The 15894-nt window shown below is 40.0% G+C and overlaps 1 protein-coding gene across 8 annotated transcripts in view; it reads left to right on the top strand.

Annotated features, from left to right (window-relative positions):
* The window catches only part of LOC119734339 (golgin subfamily A member 6-like protein 22), a 58618-nt gene that overhangs the window by 27781 nt on the left and 14943 nt on the right, over positions 1–15894 (top strand). For 6 of the 8 annotated variants that reach the window (XM_038207789.1, XM_038207791.1, XM_038207790.1 and 3 more), the window contains 9 exons: positions 582–807; positions 1651–1779; positions 2688–2812; positions 3478–3604; positions 7524–7664; positions 8424–8450; positions 10449–10457; positions 12494–12613; positions 13613–13689. In XM_038207789.1, coding sequence (XP_038063717.1) covers positions 582–807; positions 1651–1779; positions 2688–2812; positions 3478–3604; positions 7524–7664; positions 8424–8450; positions 10449–10457; positions 12494–12613; positions 13613–13689 — 981 coding nt within the window. The remainder of the gene's footprint in view (positions 1–581; positions 808–1650; positions 1780–2687; positions 2813–3477; positions 3605–7523; positions 7665–8423; positions 8451–10448; positions 10458–12493; positions 12614–13612; positions 13690–15894) is intronic. The other 2 variants (XM_038207793.1, XM_038207792.1) reach the window with 1 other exon arrangement.

Raw genomic sequence — 15894 nt, 5'->3', positions numbered from 1 at the left:
CCCAGTTGGCATCACTTTGGACATGAGTCAGCGCTCTAGTAATTTAATATAGCTCTATGGTTATTTGACAGTTTTGTCAGTATTTCAGCCAGCTTGCTACTCCAGTTTTCTTCGATGATATGAACTTTTGGGCAAAAACATGTTCACACACAGCTGGATAGTGGTAACTGAAAGCCCCAATCCGAAATTTTTCTGGCAGTCTAAAAGAAAATTGAAAATGTAGTTCGCACACAACTTGGAGCATACACCAACTTTAAAATATGGTGGAGCCAATATTTTTTAGAATTGTTTATTATATCACAAGAACTTTCCTGAAATTCTCTGGGTAATCTCTATGATTTTGCAATCTTAAGACATAAATGGTTTATCCTATTTGCTTTCAGCTAGATATTTGTATGTGTGTGTGTATTTGCAAAATATACAAGTTAAAATTCTAATGTTTTGGCCAGTCTCAAATGGCTAGTTGTCTGACGTTCCATGCCAATATTTCCATTTCTGCTATGATTCACGAAGAACCTCACCAGGTAGGGTTTTTTTCAGGTTGTAATGAATGATACTAATAAAAAAGTCCCCTCTGACAGGCTGAATGACATCCAGTCCCAGGTCCATGAGCAGTCGCGCAAGCGCGACGAGACCATACACACCATCGACGTGGTCCAGAGAGAGCGGGAGCACGCCGCCGACAACGAACGGCTCAAGATGCAGGGCAAGATTGCCGAGATTGCTGAGGAGGTCAGCCGCAAGATACTCTCCAAGGAAATCAGACTGAGGGAGGAGGCCCAGCAAAAGTTTGGGAATATTGAGAAGGTAGGCAGAGGTGTCTGTGTGCTGTTTATGACACGGCATGACAAAAATAGCAAGATGACATTTAGAGGTACAGTACAGAGCAAGGGTTTGATTAAAGACCATAGGTCAACTTGTGGTTGAATTGTGACTTGCCTTGCACCAATGCAGTAATAGGAAAGTGGTAAAGATCCCCAGTTGTAGAGTTGCAAGCCACTCCGGAAATCATGGATATTTTGAAAATTAGTTTCTATTTTTCCAGTGAGGGAAACATCAGGCAATTTGGAAAAACTTGACAGTGACCCAGAAGGGAATTTGTTTTTCACCAGTTTGGTGTATGTGCCTCTTGTGCCATGTGTCCAAGCTGTGACCATTGACTGACAGGCTATGGTGGTTTTTTTTTAGTGTTTATGCAGTGTAAAGATGACACACCTCTCCAGACAATAACAATTGGCTGAGCTACACACTGTATCTCTTGACTTCCCAGTAGCCTCGTTAAATTGAAAATATCTCTCATAGAATTTTGGAAACTTCTCAGGGAAATTTTATATAACATTTAAACGTTAACACAAAACTTTCCACACCTGGCTCCCCATCTCCATGCTGAGCAAGCAGCTCGTATCGCTCATGAGCAAGCCATGCCAGAGGAGAATGAGAAGAGATGGGCTGCCTAACAGAAGCTCACTGTTACTCAAAGAAACTCACTCATATATTCTTTGTTCCCTACACAGTATCTCCATGCTGAGCAAGCTGCTCGTATCGCTCACGAGCAAGCCATGCGAGAGGAGAATGAAAAGCGATGGGCTGTAACAGAAACTCACTGTTACTCAAAGAAACTCACTCATATATTCTTTGTTCCCTACACAGTATCTCCATGCTGAGCAAGCTGCTCGTATCGCTCACGAGCAAGCCATGCGAGAGGAGAATGAGAAGAGGTGGGCTGCACTACAGAAACTCACAGAAGAGGAAGTACTACACGTCAGAGAAGGACAGAAAGTAAGAGTTAGACCGCATCCGAACTGGTTACGGCTTGCGGTTACACATGCATTATTGGTGGCCGCTGAAGCCACATCCCATAGAGGAGTGTGTTAGTGTGAGCCGTAGTCAAGTAATACGGACACAGCCTTATGTTTCATTCAATTTCGATTCCAACCAGTGCCCAATTCCGTGGTGCTGCTCAGCACAGAAGTCGCACTCACGATCACCGTTATGTGCTACAGTGCTAGCAAAAAAAAAATATGCGCCAGCCCAGGAAGAACAGATTCCTAGTTTACAGGATGTACACATGTGCATTTTGTGAGCCAAATTTCCTGGCTAAACCATGAAATATGCTTACCACAAGCACACAATTTTCCGCTTCAGTAAGCAGGGAATTTTTGCTAACGTTAAGCAGAGTCATGAATTTGGGCCCAGACTAGGACTCGGTAATCTTTTCAGAAATGACACTAAAATTGGAGAGAAAAGCATCTATGAAAGTTTCTACAGATAAAACAGATCAGCTAGCTCTGTAATACATTTCATGTTATTCAGATGCTTTGTACGATTGACTTCTTCCCTGATTTGCCCAATTTTTCAACTCCTGGTGAAATTAGTGTGCCTGGAATCAACTCTCTGGGAACTTCATGTTGGGTACTGCAAAGAGTTGATTACATAAAAACAAAGTGGGGTCACAATTCCAATTCCAAGTTTGGAATAAATTATAGACAATGTATTGTGCAGAGTTACACAAGCCTATTTCGTATTTAAACTTTTAAGACTTCTGGATTGAATGATCATGTCTCAGAAAAATGTAACTTCAAAATCACAATTGACAAGCTTCTTGGGGTTTATTGAAACATTTGTTTTTGTTTTAGAATATTGTTTTGCATGATATCTTACAGCATGTGATGCTCTGTGTTTTGCAGTTGGACAGGCACAAGAATGTGGGCGGCATGTCCAAGGTAAATGAATATATGGACAAACTGGAGAAGATGCAACACGAGACCAAGAAACAACTAGAAGCCGTCATGAAAGCTGAGATCAAGTCAAGGTGAGACAAACTGGAAGTGCTATATTCTCTTTTGCTTCTTGTACACTGTATCTTCCCCAGCCTTCTTCTCTCTCTTTGCGTACTCTCTTCTTTAAACCTTTTACTCCCGTAATTAATTGCCGTAATCAGATGGAACATTACTATATCATGCATTTGCTCTATGGCATTTGAGTAGATATGCCTGGTTTTAATAAACAGTATGTCCCAAAGAAAAGTGTCTGTCTGACTTTTTTTGAAATAACTACAAAACCTTTAAGTCAATATTGGAAATGTTTGATTGTGCAGATACTCCTTATCCTTGGCCTAAACCCCTATGAGTTTTATTAAATTTCAGTCATGCATCACTACACAATGGTCAATCGATCACAACAACATTTTGGACACTGTGACCAAGTTTCCTGCCTTAATTAACTTAAGTGCTGTGTTATGTAACTTGTGTAAAATCCTGCATGTCGCGAAATGGCTAATGAGGTTTTGGACTGGAATCATTTACCCTTGAGCATTAAACTGAGGTCTTGTCATGATGACTGATAGCAAGGGAAATAAATTCAATTCCAGCCTTATGCCTGCTGTCTTGATTTGTATGAACTGTCGTATTTTCCACAGCTGTTATTGAGTCAGTCAAAAGTCCAGTAACATGTTATAATTTTTTGGGTCATTTTTAGGCAAAATCAAGACAAGCAGATTGAAGACAAGATAGAGGACGTTCAAGAGAAGCTGGGCGTGGCCATCTCCACCTTGCAGCAGGCCATCGGAGGCATCAATGAGCAAGTATCGTCAGCTACTAGCCAGGTATGTCGGACAGCTCTGGTCATCTGTATCATAAACGTACAGCTCAGCCACTTTAGTATGTTACATGGGACATATGCATTTGGGTCCTGCCCATGCCATAAATTTGGGAACCTCAAAACTGTGTATGAGAGTCCCAAAACTTAAGGTATTGCAAACATGCAATACAAGAAAATAGACGGGCACATGAAACAACCAGTCCAACACCGCTTTAGTACTGCATCAATCAACTGTTCCAAAAGAAACATCTGGTACCTAGTCTCTATTTCTACACATTCTCTCCATAGTCATGCCACCAGACTGCTGAATGGTCAATCTTTTCAAAAAGTCGGACATGTACCAGTCTAAAATCCCGGCCAAAATGGTTAGGACACATCCACACAATGAGCATACCCTCCCCCGGTCCCCAGCTCCCCCGGTCAATGTTGTCATCTCGCGCTTTAGCACAGACTGCGCAGTGAGAGACAACATAGGCTGGGGGCGGGGGTGGGTTCCCAGTAAATTTTGGCCGGGATTGGAGTCTGAGGCTTGAAATTGAAATCACTTGGGTTCACTCGCACATGCAAAAAAAATGAAGAAAGTCTCGTTTAAAAATTGAATTGAGACCTCAAACTTGGCTGGTGAAATACTGAGGACCTTGTCTTTGCCCGTGAAAATTTTGGAGAATTTGGTCAGCTATTAAGAGTGAGTGAAAATTTTGGAGAATTTGGTCAGCTATTAAGAGTGAGTTAAGTTGGCGTGATTTTTTTTTTCCGGCACTCGGGGTCCCAGTCTGGGCCCTGCCCAATGATACATTTCGATGAATTCTGGAAGAATTTTCTAGAAAAAATAATGCCTTACAGTTGAAGAGATCACATTGAATATTGTCTTATTCTTGATGTCAAGTCATATCATAGAACAGCCTTTCACCCTATCTCCCTAGCGTCTTTTACTAGGAACTGGACCAAGTCCATCAAAATCCATCAATCACTGTGCGTCCAATACAAAACTGTACATGACATAATGGAATCCACCACTGACGAACTGGGTGACATTCATGGACTTGCTACACAAGGCTTTTATCACAATAGCAGTACAGGAAGCTAGGCAAAATCAATCGGATACCCCTAGCACTGCTTCAGGCCATTAGGCCCAAGTCCATCATAATCCATCAATATTTAGTCATGCCAGGCCTTCTGGACTTAGTCCCCCAAAATTCTCCGAAATGAGGGGATGGATTTTGATGGAGTTGGGGTGGTTAGGGTTAATATAAAATTCTGAAAACAGAGCTAACATATTTTATTTTTCCCCCGGAAATTAATGCATAGGGGCTGTGATGACACTTGTATGCAATATTTGAGATCAAGATTGATTGTTTGACTCTGCATACTATACTCCTATTGTGTCCGATCATGTGATTCATTCATTAATTTTAAACATTCCTTAATTCCTCCTTTGGTCACTGTTTATCGTGTTTGTAGCCCAGAGAGAGTGATGCGGTGAGATATTTTGCTGTATTCTTTGTCAGAAATCAAAATCCATTTTCCATGCATATTGTCAGTACATCTCATTGTATCTTCTACGTACATGTACATAGAAGCATGAATTTGTGTTGTTTATTAGATAAATTCGAGCTCCTTGCACGAACAGCATGTGATAAATAAACAATTATTATTTTCAATTATTTCTGGTAATGAAAGTTTAACCAAGAATTCCTCAAAAGTTCCCTAGGCATCGTAGCTTGCAAGCCTGAAGAAACTGGTAGAGAGAAGACAGTTGAGAAGAAGTTACAGTTTTAGAGTTGGGAGGAAAACCCCAGAAGAATATTCTGGGCAAAACCAGTGGAGTCAGGCAGGGACTGAAAACCCAATCCACACATTGGCCCAGGCTGGAATCGAATGCGGGTCACAGCAGTAGTAGGTGATGAAAGTACCGCTACGCCAACCTGACTCCCGAATGTAAAATGTACCAAGTGAATATGCAAGAGGAATACAGGTTTTAATAGGCATTGATGTCATCTTTTTGCCCTTAATGTGCTGCGCAAAAAGGCCTCTCTGGGATAGCTTTTGTTTGCGCACAGTATATATTATCTCCTAGAATATTCATTATCCCAAGTGCATATCGCGCAAGTGGAACACAGAATAATGTTGTGCGTCTGTGTCCAACATGCCACGAGGTCGAAGGCCTAGTAGTATGTGGGAAGCAGACGCACTATTCCGTGTTCCACGAGCACAACTTGGATAACAAATTTATCTTCAAGCAAACTTGACCCACAGTACAGCAGATGGAATACTCATGCTGAAAATGAACTTGTGCAGCAGGAATGGGAATTGCGTGCCCATCTTGGAATAGCGCGAAATGCGGAGTGGGGTATAGACCATGGTCTTAGGTATAAATACAGTATGGTTTGTTGCCATGGATCAACCAATCAGGATTGAGGATTCAAGTTTGCTTGAAGATAAGGTGTCATATGGATCACCCAACTGAAATGGGCTGTTTACATAAACACCAATAGACAAATTTTTATTTCATTTTTTGTTGTTGAATACATGTAATTTGATCCAATTTTTTTCATACTTTTTCACCTGGGTCTGCTTGAAAGCCAGCATGTAGCTACGTGTTCATGTACACTCAGATCAAGTTTCATTTACGGAACTATTTCAAAACTGCACTCCATTGTGACACCGTCGATAGCTAGTGCACAATTTACCTTGCTCAAATTAGTTTACATGTCCAATGTAAAAGAATTTTAACTCTTGCAGATTTACATACATGTAAACTGAATCCATTTCAATTGTCACAAAATTCACTCTGGACGCTGCATGATCAAATTCGCTCTGTCTTCATATTATTTGAAGTACGCACCAGTATTTGTGAGTTGCTTTGTTTATTTTATGGGCAATTCCAGCTTTATGAAAGGAAGTGTAATGTCCGTGACAAAGCCAGCTAATTACCTTGATGCCTATCTAATGAATTATTCAGTGAATTGATCCAAAAGGCCTAGTCCGTAATCGCCTTGGGCATTACTAGAGGATGGATTTGAATATTACATTCCATGATTCAATAAGCTCATAAAAGCTCTGTCACGGAGTTACATAACGCTGGAATCGCCCTGATGTATATGTGGCCTTGTATGAAATGCATGGATGCCCTTCCTAAGTTGTTTGTACCTGGGACAGAGTTGTAACGAGACACTGATTTTTGTGACTGAGTCGAGTCGAGTCATTTTAAAGAAGTGACTCGAGTCGAGTTGAGTCATTTTAAAGAGGTAACTAGAGTCGAGTCGAGTCATTAGGTCAAGAAGGTCAAGGTGAGTCGAGTCGAGTCGAGTCAGATATTTAGCTCGAGTCAATTCGAGTCACGAATATTTAAACACCATATATATATACCAAAATGTATTTAAAAGGAGGGCACAAATTTAGCTGGCGTTCGAATCCAACTTTATAAGAAATCGCCCAAAGCCAATGATGAAACAACGAATTGTAAAATGTGTTTAAAACCGGTTCCTGGATAGTATTTTGTGAGTTCTAGAACCATGAGGTGGGAGTCTGTGACACGTATGTTTGAAAATGATAAGTGGCTGTTGTACCTTACTGTATTCACAAAGTGACACGCTGTATGTTTGTAAATGACAAGCGGCTGCTGTGTCGTACTGTATTTCCAAAGTGACATGACATAAAGTTTGCACTGTAAGTCATTGCAAATACTTTTCGCGAAGTTTTGCTTTTATTTTTGGGACTCGAGTCTTTTAGCATTCGCTCAAGTCGAGTATAGTCTTCTGATGAGGGACTCGAGTCGAGTCATTTACCCTTAGGGACTTGATGTGAGTCGAGTCACCAAAATTTGTGTCTCGAGTTGAGTTGAGTCATTGACTCGAGTCATTACAACTCTGACCAGGGATAGTCTCATGATAGTTGGACTTGTTTCTCCATAATGCACGCAGTATCAAGACAAGGTGAAGCTACTTATTGAGGAGCAGAGCCAGGGCGGGTTACGAGGCTTAGCTGACCTGGATGCGAGGGTCATGGCCTTACAGGCCAAGCTGGCATCGCAAGAGGAAGAAACTCAACGAACCGTTACTAAGGTGAGATGTTGAACATGAGACATATGATACATTTAGTTTTTCCTGACCTTTGCAATTTTTTATTACGTACAATTATTGGAGTGCTATTCCTAATTAAAGTATAGAATCATTTGCTTTTCATACAATTTGTTTGTTTCCAATAATAACACCACTCAAAATCCAAACAAGAATGTTCAGAACTATAAGTGTTGAATATCAGATTTGAGGCTTTGCATGGTGGAGTATCGGTATCGTTTCGGTTTGCGGTAACACCATGTGGTAATAACTACTGCTTAGAAGATATTAGTTCTGAAAAGAACTTGTCCTGCTTATTATCAACTTTCGCTAAGTAGTTTTTGTTCTGATAAGAACAGTCCTGCTTTAAGTTCTAAAAGAACTTGTCTTATAGTGTTGAAGTTGCAGCCCAGTTGATGTGACACTTATCAAGAAAACAGTGAAAAACCATGCCCAACTTTTTCAAGACGATTTCGTCCATAGCACACTGTATTTCTAATGATCAGCCAACTGACTGATCGTTAGAAATCACTGACTTTTTGAGTTGTTCTAAATGACAGCAAGCCAGACGGAGTAATTTCACGGGGTGTTTAGTACCAGTACAATCTTTAATCCAAGTGAGCTCTTTGATTATAAATTGGCAGGTTACTTTTGGGATAAGTGCAAATGATCCTATATGCCTTTAAATTTGTGACAATGAGACAATTTGTTATTGTATTCAACTTTTAATCAATATGTGTTGTTTCTCTGTTTGTTTTGTTACAGGCAATTGCTGAGGCGATTGATGATAAGGTAAGCTTTGGGAAATTCATGAAAATGTAAGCCCTGATGTGAAAGAAAAAACAATCACCTGTTTTGACCTCTTTTCATTTTTTTTTTTTTTATAATATGAAACTGCTGGGTAATCACGGAAGTAATGAAATCGACTGTGGTCTCCTGATGACAGTCCTCAACAACAAAAATGATAAACAAAATAATAATAAAAATGGAAAAACAGAGGTTTCCAAAAATCAAACATTCCTTGAAAACATATTCTAGAAGAAAAGTTTGAAGAATTACCCCCAACTCCCTAGGGGGGTGTGCAAAATCGTATTAAAATTGGAGGATTCGGGACTGTTAGGGCTAATATAAAACCTAGACAAAAACAATTGAACAATGTGCCTAGTAATGAATTCCCGAGATTGAAGTTATTGTGTATATTTGTACTAACCCTCAACTTAATATTTTGTTAAATGTTGCTGTAAAGCTGTTTCTAACCGACTATCCAATGGTAAGGAAGCAAAATATTGCACTTGGAATTTGTAATCAGCTTATTATTGTCAGTTGCATGTTAGCTTTGTATACAAAGGTGTCGGACTAGTTGTATGTGTCATTAGTATAGACTAGTTCGTAAACAGCCATTTTCTGCGGTGGCACCAGTCTCGCGCGAGTCGCGCTCAGGTAGTACGCATGCACCCGGGCTCCTTCAACCAAAGGGGTTACCAAAATGTGATGCGATCAAGCTAAATGAGTCGTTTGTCGGGAATTTTTATTTGGAGATACAGGCCCAATTAGGGCCATTTCATCACATCACTTCATCACATCTCTTGGCGTTCCGACTTCCATAATTTTTGAACTAAAGATGGTACCAGCATGCGATTTTCACAGCAGTAATGCTGAGATTGTGCTCTTTTCAAATCTGTAATAATTTTTTTTTTTAACCAGGGTTGACAAACGACTCATGTAGCTTGATTGCGTCACAAATGCGCACGCGCCTCATCTTAAAGAACGTGTGCGGCGTGCGCGTGTTTATGGTGTAAATCGAGGACACACACGTGCAACACCATCGATAAATCGAGAACAGAAACCAAATCGAGGACTCCTTGCTTGGAAAACATGTACAAAACCAATGAGAGCTGTTGCGAAAAAGTTAAAGTACAAAGAAAGGAAAAGTGAAGAGGAACAATAGAAAATCCTCAATTTACACCATAAACAAACGTGTATATGCACGTGAGTGTGGCACCACCTCAAAAATGGCTTCTAATTTTGTTCGCCGGATTAGACTTTTAGCATTTCTTGGCCTGTAGTTAATCCAGTGATCACTTTTAAAACATTGAGGAAGACATTCTTTAGGTGGCATGCAGGTTGTAACACGGACTAAGTGCTCTTTCTCACATTAGGGTGTTTACAACTTGCAAAAAACGCTGACGAATCTCAAACTTGACAACGTGTGTGACGTGCACACGAGCATTGTAATACCATTGCAGTAATGTCTTCTAACTGTGGTCATTGGATAAGTCTGTAGATAGGCCTGGGCGAGTAGTGGATTTCTCTATTCGAATACTCGCAAAGAAATTATTCCCGAGTAGTCGAGTACTCGCGAGTAGTTAACTAAATTCACATAAAAGCAGAAAATAAAATGAACATTTGTATGACTTACAAGCAAATACCTTGCAAGTCACACCGCATTTTTCAGCACTGAAATATTCTTACTGTGTGACATTTTGGGTCATTTACTTCAATTTTTTTTTTGGGGGGGGGGACGAATGGAACCCCTGTTTGCAGGGGACGTATTAAGCCGTGAACCCTAAACCTTGCGAGTGCCTGCTTCTACTCGCGTCAGGACGAGTACTCGAGAACATGAAAAACCATGAGAAGAAAAACATGTAGCATAAACTACTCGCGAGTAATCGAGATACTCACCCAGAGGTACCTGTAGTCATATTATAAGAGTATGCATGTTTCATAGTGCTTGTTTTGATGAATTTATTTTTCCTTGCATGTATGCCTGACCGTTTTTTACCATGACAGGATAAGCAGGTACATATATATTGACTTCTTTCATGTTGAGTGCCGCACAGTGTGATTTATACATCCTCAACCCTTTTACTCCAAAATTGACTTTTTTTCTCCATGTACATGTAGATGTCATTTTTATCTTGATTTTTTGTTTTTAACACTTTCAAGCAAGTCAGATGGTATCTAACTCTATCCCCTTCCCCACCACCTCACACACCCCATCCAGAATATTTCAGGACGTGTGTCACCACCGCCCTTGTTTTAACAAATTAATGTCATTGCTAGAGACACCCTTTTGTGATAATAATAATAATAATAATAGTGGATATTTATAAAGCGCACGTATCCACCAGGACTGGTGCTCAAGGCGCTACATCATTATTACCCCTGCTCATTGGGCACATGAAACATTCCAAATACCATCTCAGCTCCCTGTGATTGTGATGTATGTGCAGCACAAATGAAGATGTCAAAGCACCATCTTTTATTCCTTCCTAATATTTCCACTTTACCAAATCTGTTCGCATATGGAGAGTTAACACTGACTGTGTTGTACCCTTTAACTGGTTTGTGGATTTGTTGCATGTGTAGACCTTGATAGAACTGTCACAAACGGTCCAAAAACCAACCCACTTTCTTTTGTACAGGCTGGTCACCAACAGGCAGCACCTCTATGGGTGCACGCCTGTAAATAGGCCAAAAATCTGTCCGCCGAGCTCATGAATAAAAGTTATACCCTCAAAATATTTTATTTTAGAGAGTTTTGAGAGCCATAAAATTGGGGAATTGAAGAGATATGGTAATGAACCTCTGGCCCGGACTTGGGGCTTCCAATTCTGAGCATTTTGGATGCTATTGGGCACGAAAGTGGCGCTGTTTTGCCATGTTGTGGAGGGATGGTTTTTTCAAGATGGCTACTTTTCCGCTTTGGGGAAAATAGGGGTCGTCTTCTTTGGGTGAGAATAGCTCGAAAAGTCAATGGTCAACCCACCAAAAAAAGAAAAGAAAATGAAAGATGACACATTGATCATCATTTTTCTGTGCAGCTTGAATACCTGTGAGAGTTCTGAGTATTTTTAAAAGAATTTAGAAGTATGCGCATTTAGCACTAGTGTCTGTGGGATTTTTTTTGCAGGGTTGTACCCCTATGGATTAAGCCACATATCTGTCAAAACCTGTTGAAGGGGTTTGATCGACAGGGTGTCCTTGAATAATGCAGCAACTTATACTGCAATGCTACAGACCTTATGCGTAGCAGCCATTGCCCTCAAATAAATTGTTTTGCTGTGATATGCATGTGTGAACCTTTTTGTGCCTTCACTGTAATACTGAATGAAATCAATCATTGCCAGGCACTCAGCAGTACTTAAACCCACCAGGGCCCACTTTCGTGGCTCTTGCGATCACCATTTTGAGCTAACTATGCTAGCAGAACAATTTGTGCTAACCCTGTAAGCACAGAATCCTTAGTTATGGGATGTTTGCATGCGCAGAAGCCAAAATTCGATGCTAATGCGTGAAATAAGCTTACCGTAAGTACACAATTTTCTGCTAAAGTAAACAGGGATTTTTCGCCAACGGTAAGCAGAGCCAAGAAATTGGGCCCATATCTATTACTATCAGTCAAGGCATGGTACTTTCAGTTGACAAAATTGCCACAGCCTGTCAATTGTACTAATATGAGCCCAATTTACCAAACTGTTAAAAAAACAGTCACTTGATAGATGATTTTGACAGATAGGGTATCCCTCTCCATTTGTCTTTTGAGAGAGGGAGGTTAATTAATAAAGTTGCCAGGCCATGGTTCTAAACCTTGAAGTTTAGTATCGGAGACATGATACAATTTTTTATATTTCAGGATTTTATCATGATTTCATCAGTCACTTCCAAAGAATCTTTATCAACGCAGGCAGTTCAATGTTTATGCTGAAACATGATGAACATGTAGCAATTTTTTCTGTTTTAAGGATTTCTTTATGACTCCCTTACTTGTGAATGCATCGAAGTTCTACAGGCACTGTCAATCATTGTAAGTAATGGATTTTTCTTTCCCCTAGGCGTCTAAATCGCTGATGGAAGATCAGGCTGAGAAACTGGAGAAGATAGACGACTGGCGGGACAGTGCCGAGAAGAAACTCAAACAGATCAAGGAGCGTATGGATGAACTCGGACCAGAGGTGGGCCAGAATTACTTTCACTAGTATCTAGCTGGGCCAAAATTTACAACCATTCTTTCATTGGATTAATTCTTCCATTTTTAACTTGCGTTTCATTTTTTAATGCTATCCTTGAAAATGCACAGTTGTGTTTCATTTAACCTTATTTTCAATTTTTGTTTTGCCATTTTGAAGGGTATTTTGTACCTTTTGGGTATTTATGCTAATGTGAATTTTCATATTCATGAGGGAAACTGTGATGTCATTCCAGGCAGAAACCGCATTTTTACACCTATTTCAGTGCAAAAAGTTGCTAGAATTTTGGATATATTTTGCTGTCATAAATTGTCTTTTCTTTGGTGATTCATCGTTGTGTTAGCACATGGCAGTAAGCCAATGAGCAACCCTTTCTCACAAATGTTTTCAATGAGCAAATTGTGGGTTCACAATTTGACTAGGAAACCCCTAAACTGAACAGTGCCTTCCTGAATTGACATCAAAGCAAGAGCGCCCTCAGTTGTCCAGAAAAGCATGGAAAATTATTAAATGTTTAAAGAAGTGCACTTTTCATACAGTGAAGAGGAGTTTCAAAAAATGTGTTCCTAAAAAAAATTCATCGCATGGACCCTTTCAAACAGGTGATTTTCGCATGACTTAATCAATATAAAGGATACCAACAATTTAAGTTTTGTCTTCATATTTTTTCTTCAAGTTTGTCCAACAAACTCAACTGTTCTTCGTTTTCTTACCTTTTCTATTGTTATGTGAAGTGCACATTGTTGTTGATTTCATCTGAAATCAAATCACAACGGTCTTTGACTGCTTTCCAGTCCTTGTGAAAAAAACAGTTTAGATATTTTACTGATCAAAGAATTTTGTTTGCAAACAAAGGAAAGCTTCATTTTCTCCAAGCTATTTTTGAATAATTAACACAATGATTGATTAACTAAAAAAAAGTTTCCAACAAAATTCCATTGAAATTCACTTCACCTTCATGCAAATTCTGTAAAATTTATTTAGATTCGTGAGATGAATCGGACCAATGAGACACTGCAGGAGGACATGAAGGGGCTGATCGACTCGGAATCCAAGGATAGGTGAGTTGAGTAGTTACCACATACATTCCTTGGCCAGACCTGTAGAAGGCGCTGCAACAACTTCCATTTGCTCCTACCCACTGTCCTATCCAAAGCAGCTGGTGGCCACTAATCCCTGGCGCAAAATTTTGTGAAGGGAAAAAATAAATCCTCAACCTACGACTGTCTTTTTACAAGCCATGTATTAAATCGGAAGCAGAAGAATTTTTTTTTGCCTAATTACAACAAAAAGCTACATCAATATTTGGATGTGAGATGCACATTGTTATTTATCTTCAAGTAAACTTAAATCCTTGATCCTGATTGGTTGATCCATGGCAACAACCCGTGGTACATTATCCCATGTAGCACGGTCTACACCGCACTCAGCGTATTACGCTTTTCTAAGATGTGCGCGCCATTCCCACTACTGGCACGTGCAATAGGATATTAGCGATGAAAAGTTTGTGTAGGCCCTACGCAGCGTTCGTGTGCCATGTTTACTTTGCGCCAAGTTTGCTTGACGATAAATTTGTTGTCCCACTCACGCTCGTGGAACATGGAAAATTGTAGTGCCTCTGCGTCCGACATACCACTCTCATGGGATAACTAATGTAATGTTCCCAATGAAATAACAATACAAAATAGCGATTTAAAGATATAGTCCATCATTTGTAATTTGTGCATTTTGTTTGTTTGAAGCAACAAAAGTGTTCAAAATCTAATGAAGGATACTGAACAACTAACCTGATGAAGTTTCAGCTCAGCTTTAGCTGTATATTCCGAGAAAAACAGCATTCTAGGATCTCAATTTCAAATCAAAAGTTGCTGAATCATGTTTTGAATTGCAGCTATACGCGATGTCGCGCATTGATCCGACGAATTATAGCTACCGCGTGCGCCTGTGCGTCGTGCCAATGTTTGCGCGCACTGCACCGAATAACAAAACGAACTACTAATTTAAATTTTGCTACGGTGCGTCTTAAGACGCACTGTTGGAAAGGCCTTCTTTCGTTGATTACTTCAAATGATAGCTTGCCACAAAGATTAATTTCACAGGGAGTTTAGTCCACTTACTATCTTTCAACCAAGTATGTTTTTCAACAATAATACGCCAGTTACTTTTTCAGATGGCTGCAAATGATGGACTATAGCTTTAACCAACTAGTTTTTCTGTGCAGCATACGTATCCTATATCTGCACCATTTCTAATGGTCCCTAATATGCAGTGATGTAGCACTCGTACTTGGTACTCGTACTGGAGTACTACTCGAGTACTTTTGTTAGGGTACTCATACTCGTACTCTAATGTCAAAGTACCCGTACTCGAAATGACGGTACTCGTACTCGGGCAGCAAAGTACTCGTACTCGACATGTCGAAATTGTACTCCATCATCAAAGTACTCGTACTCGAATAGCAGTACTAACAAAAAATGGTATAGCTTGACATACCACGGCCTTAGTTCATCGATACTTTTAGTTTAAAAGGGTTGATTGGCTTGCGAAGAAATCGAATCTCTGATTTTCCTCTGTGTACGTCTGGGCAAACACAGTTAACAGCTGTCCGTGATTGGGTCTGTATATCGATCTGACTGGGCCTGGGCCAATTACACACAATGAACCATTTGCCGTATGGCCGTATTCGGAAATAGAAGTACTCATACTCGTACTCGGAAGTACAAGTACTTGAACTCGGAAGTACAAGTACTCGTACTCAGAGACCTGTACTTGTATTTGGAAGTACTCGTACTCGTACAAGCACTCGGTAACCTAAGTACTCGGCAGTACTCGGTACTCGGCAAAAAGTACTCGACTACAACACCACTAATATGCCTACAAAACTAGTGTACATACACAGTGTGTCGCGCAAATGGAGCTTGCACCAGTGGTCTCAAAACACCATCTACTGGTTCCTGCATGGAGCCCAATAGGCAAAACTGACATGTATTACTTTATGCATTTTTACTTTTTCCAATAAAAACCAACATGGAAAAAAGTAATGCGTAAAACAGTACTGTGTAAATGAGGCGTCTTTAGTGTTTGGCATCTATTGTGATTGATCGTTGAATTAAGGCAAGGATAATAATTCCACCGTCTTAAGCTTGACTCGGTTTCTTTCCACAAATTTGATTAAGACGTTTGCTAGGTGACGTGTTCTTTTCTGTGTTGCTCTGTACTGTGCTTGCGTACTCTCAATTAATTTGCAGCACACGTTGACTCAAGAC

Source organism: Patiria miniata, unplaced genomic scaffold, assembly GCF_015706575.1.
Source record: "Patiria miniata isolate m_02_andy unplaced genomic scaffold, ASM1570657v1 HiC_scaffold_27, whole genome shotgun sequence".
In the NCBI taxonomy this organism is placed as follows: Eukaryota; Metazoa; Echinodermata; class Asteroidea; order Valvatida; family Asterinidae; genus Patiria; species Patiria miniata.
The sequence above is the reverse complement of the archived record's forward strand: the minus strand, read 5'-3'. Positions and strand labels throughout refer to the sequence as shown.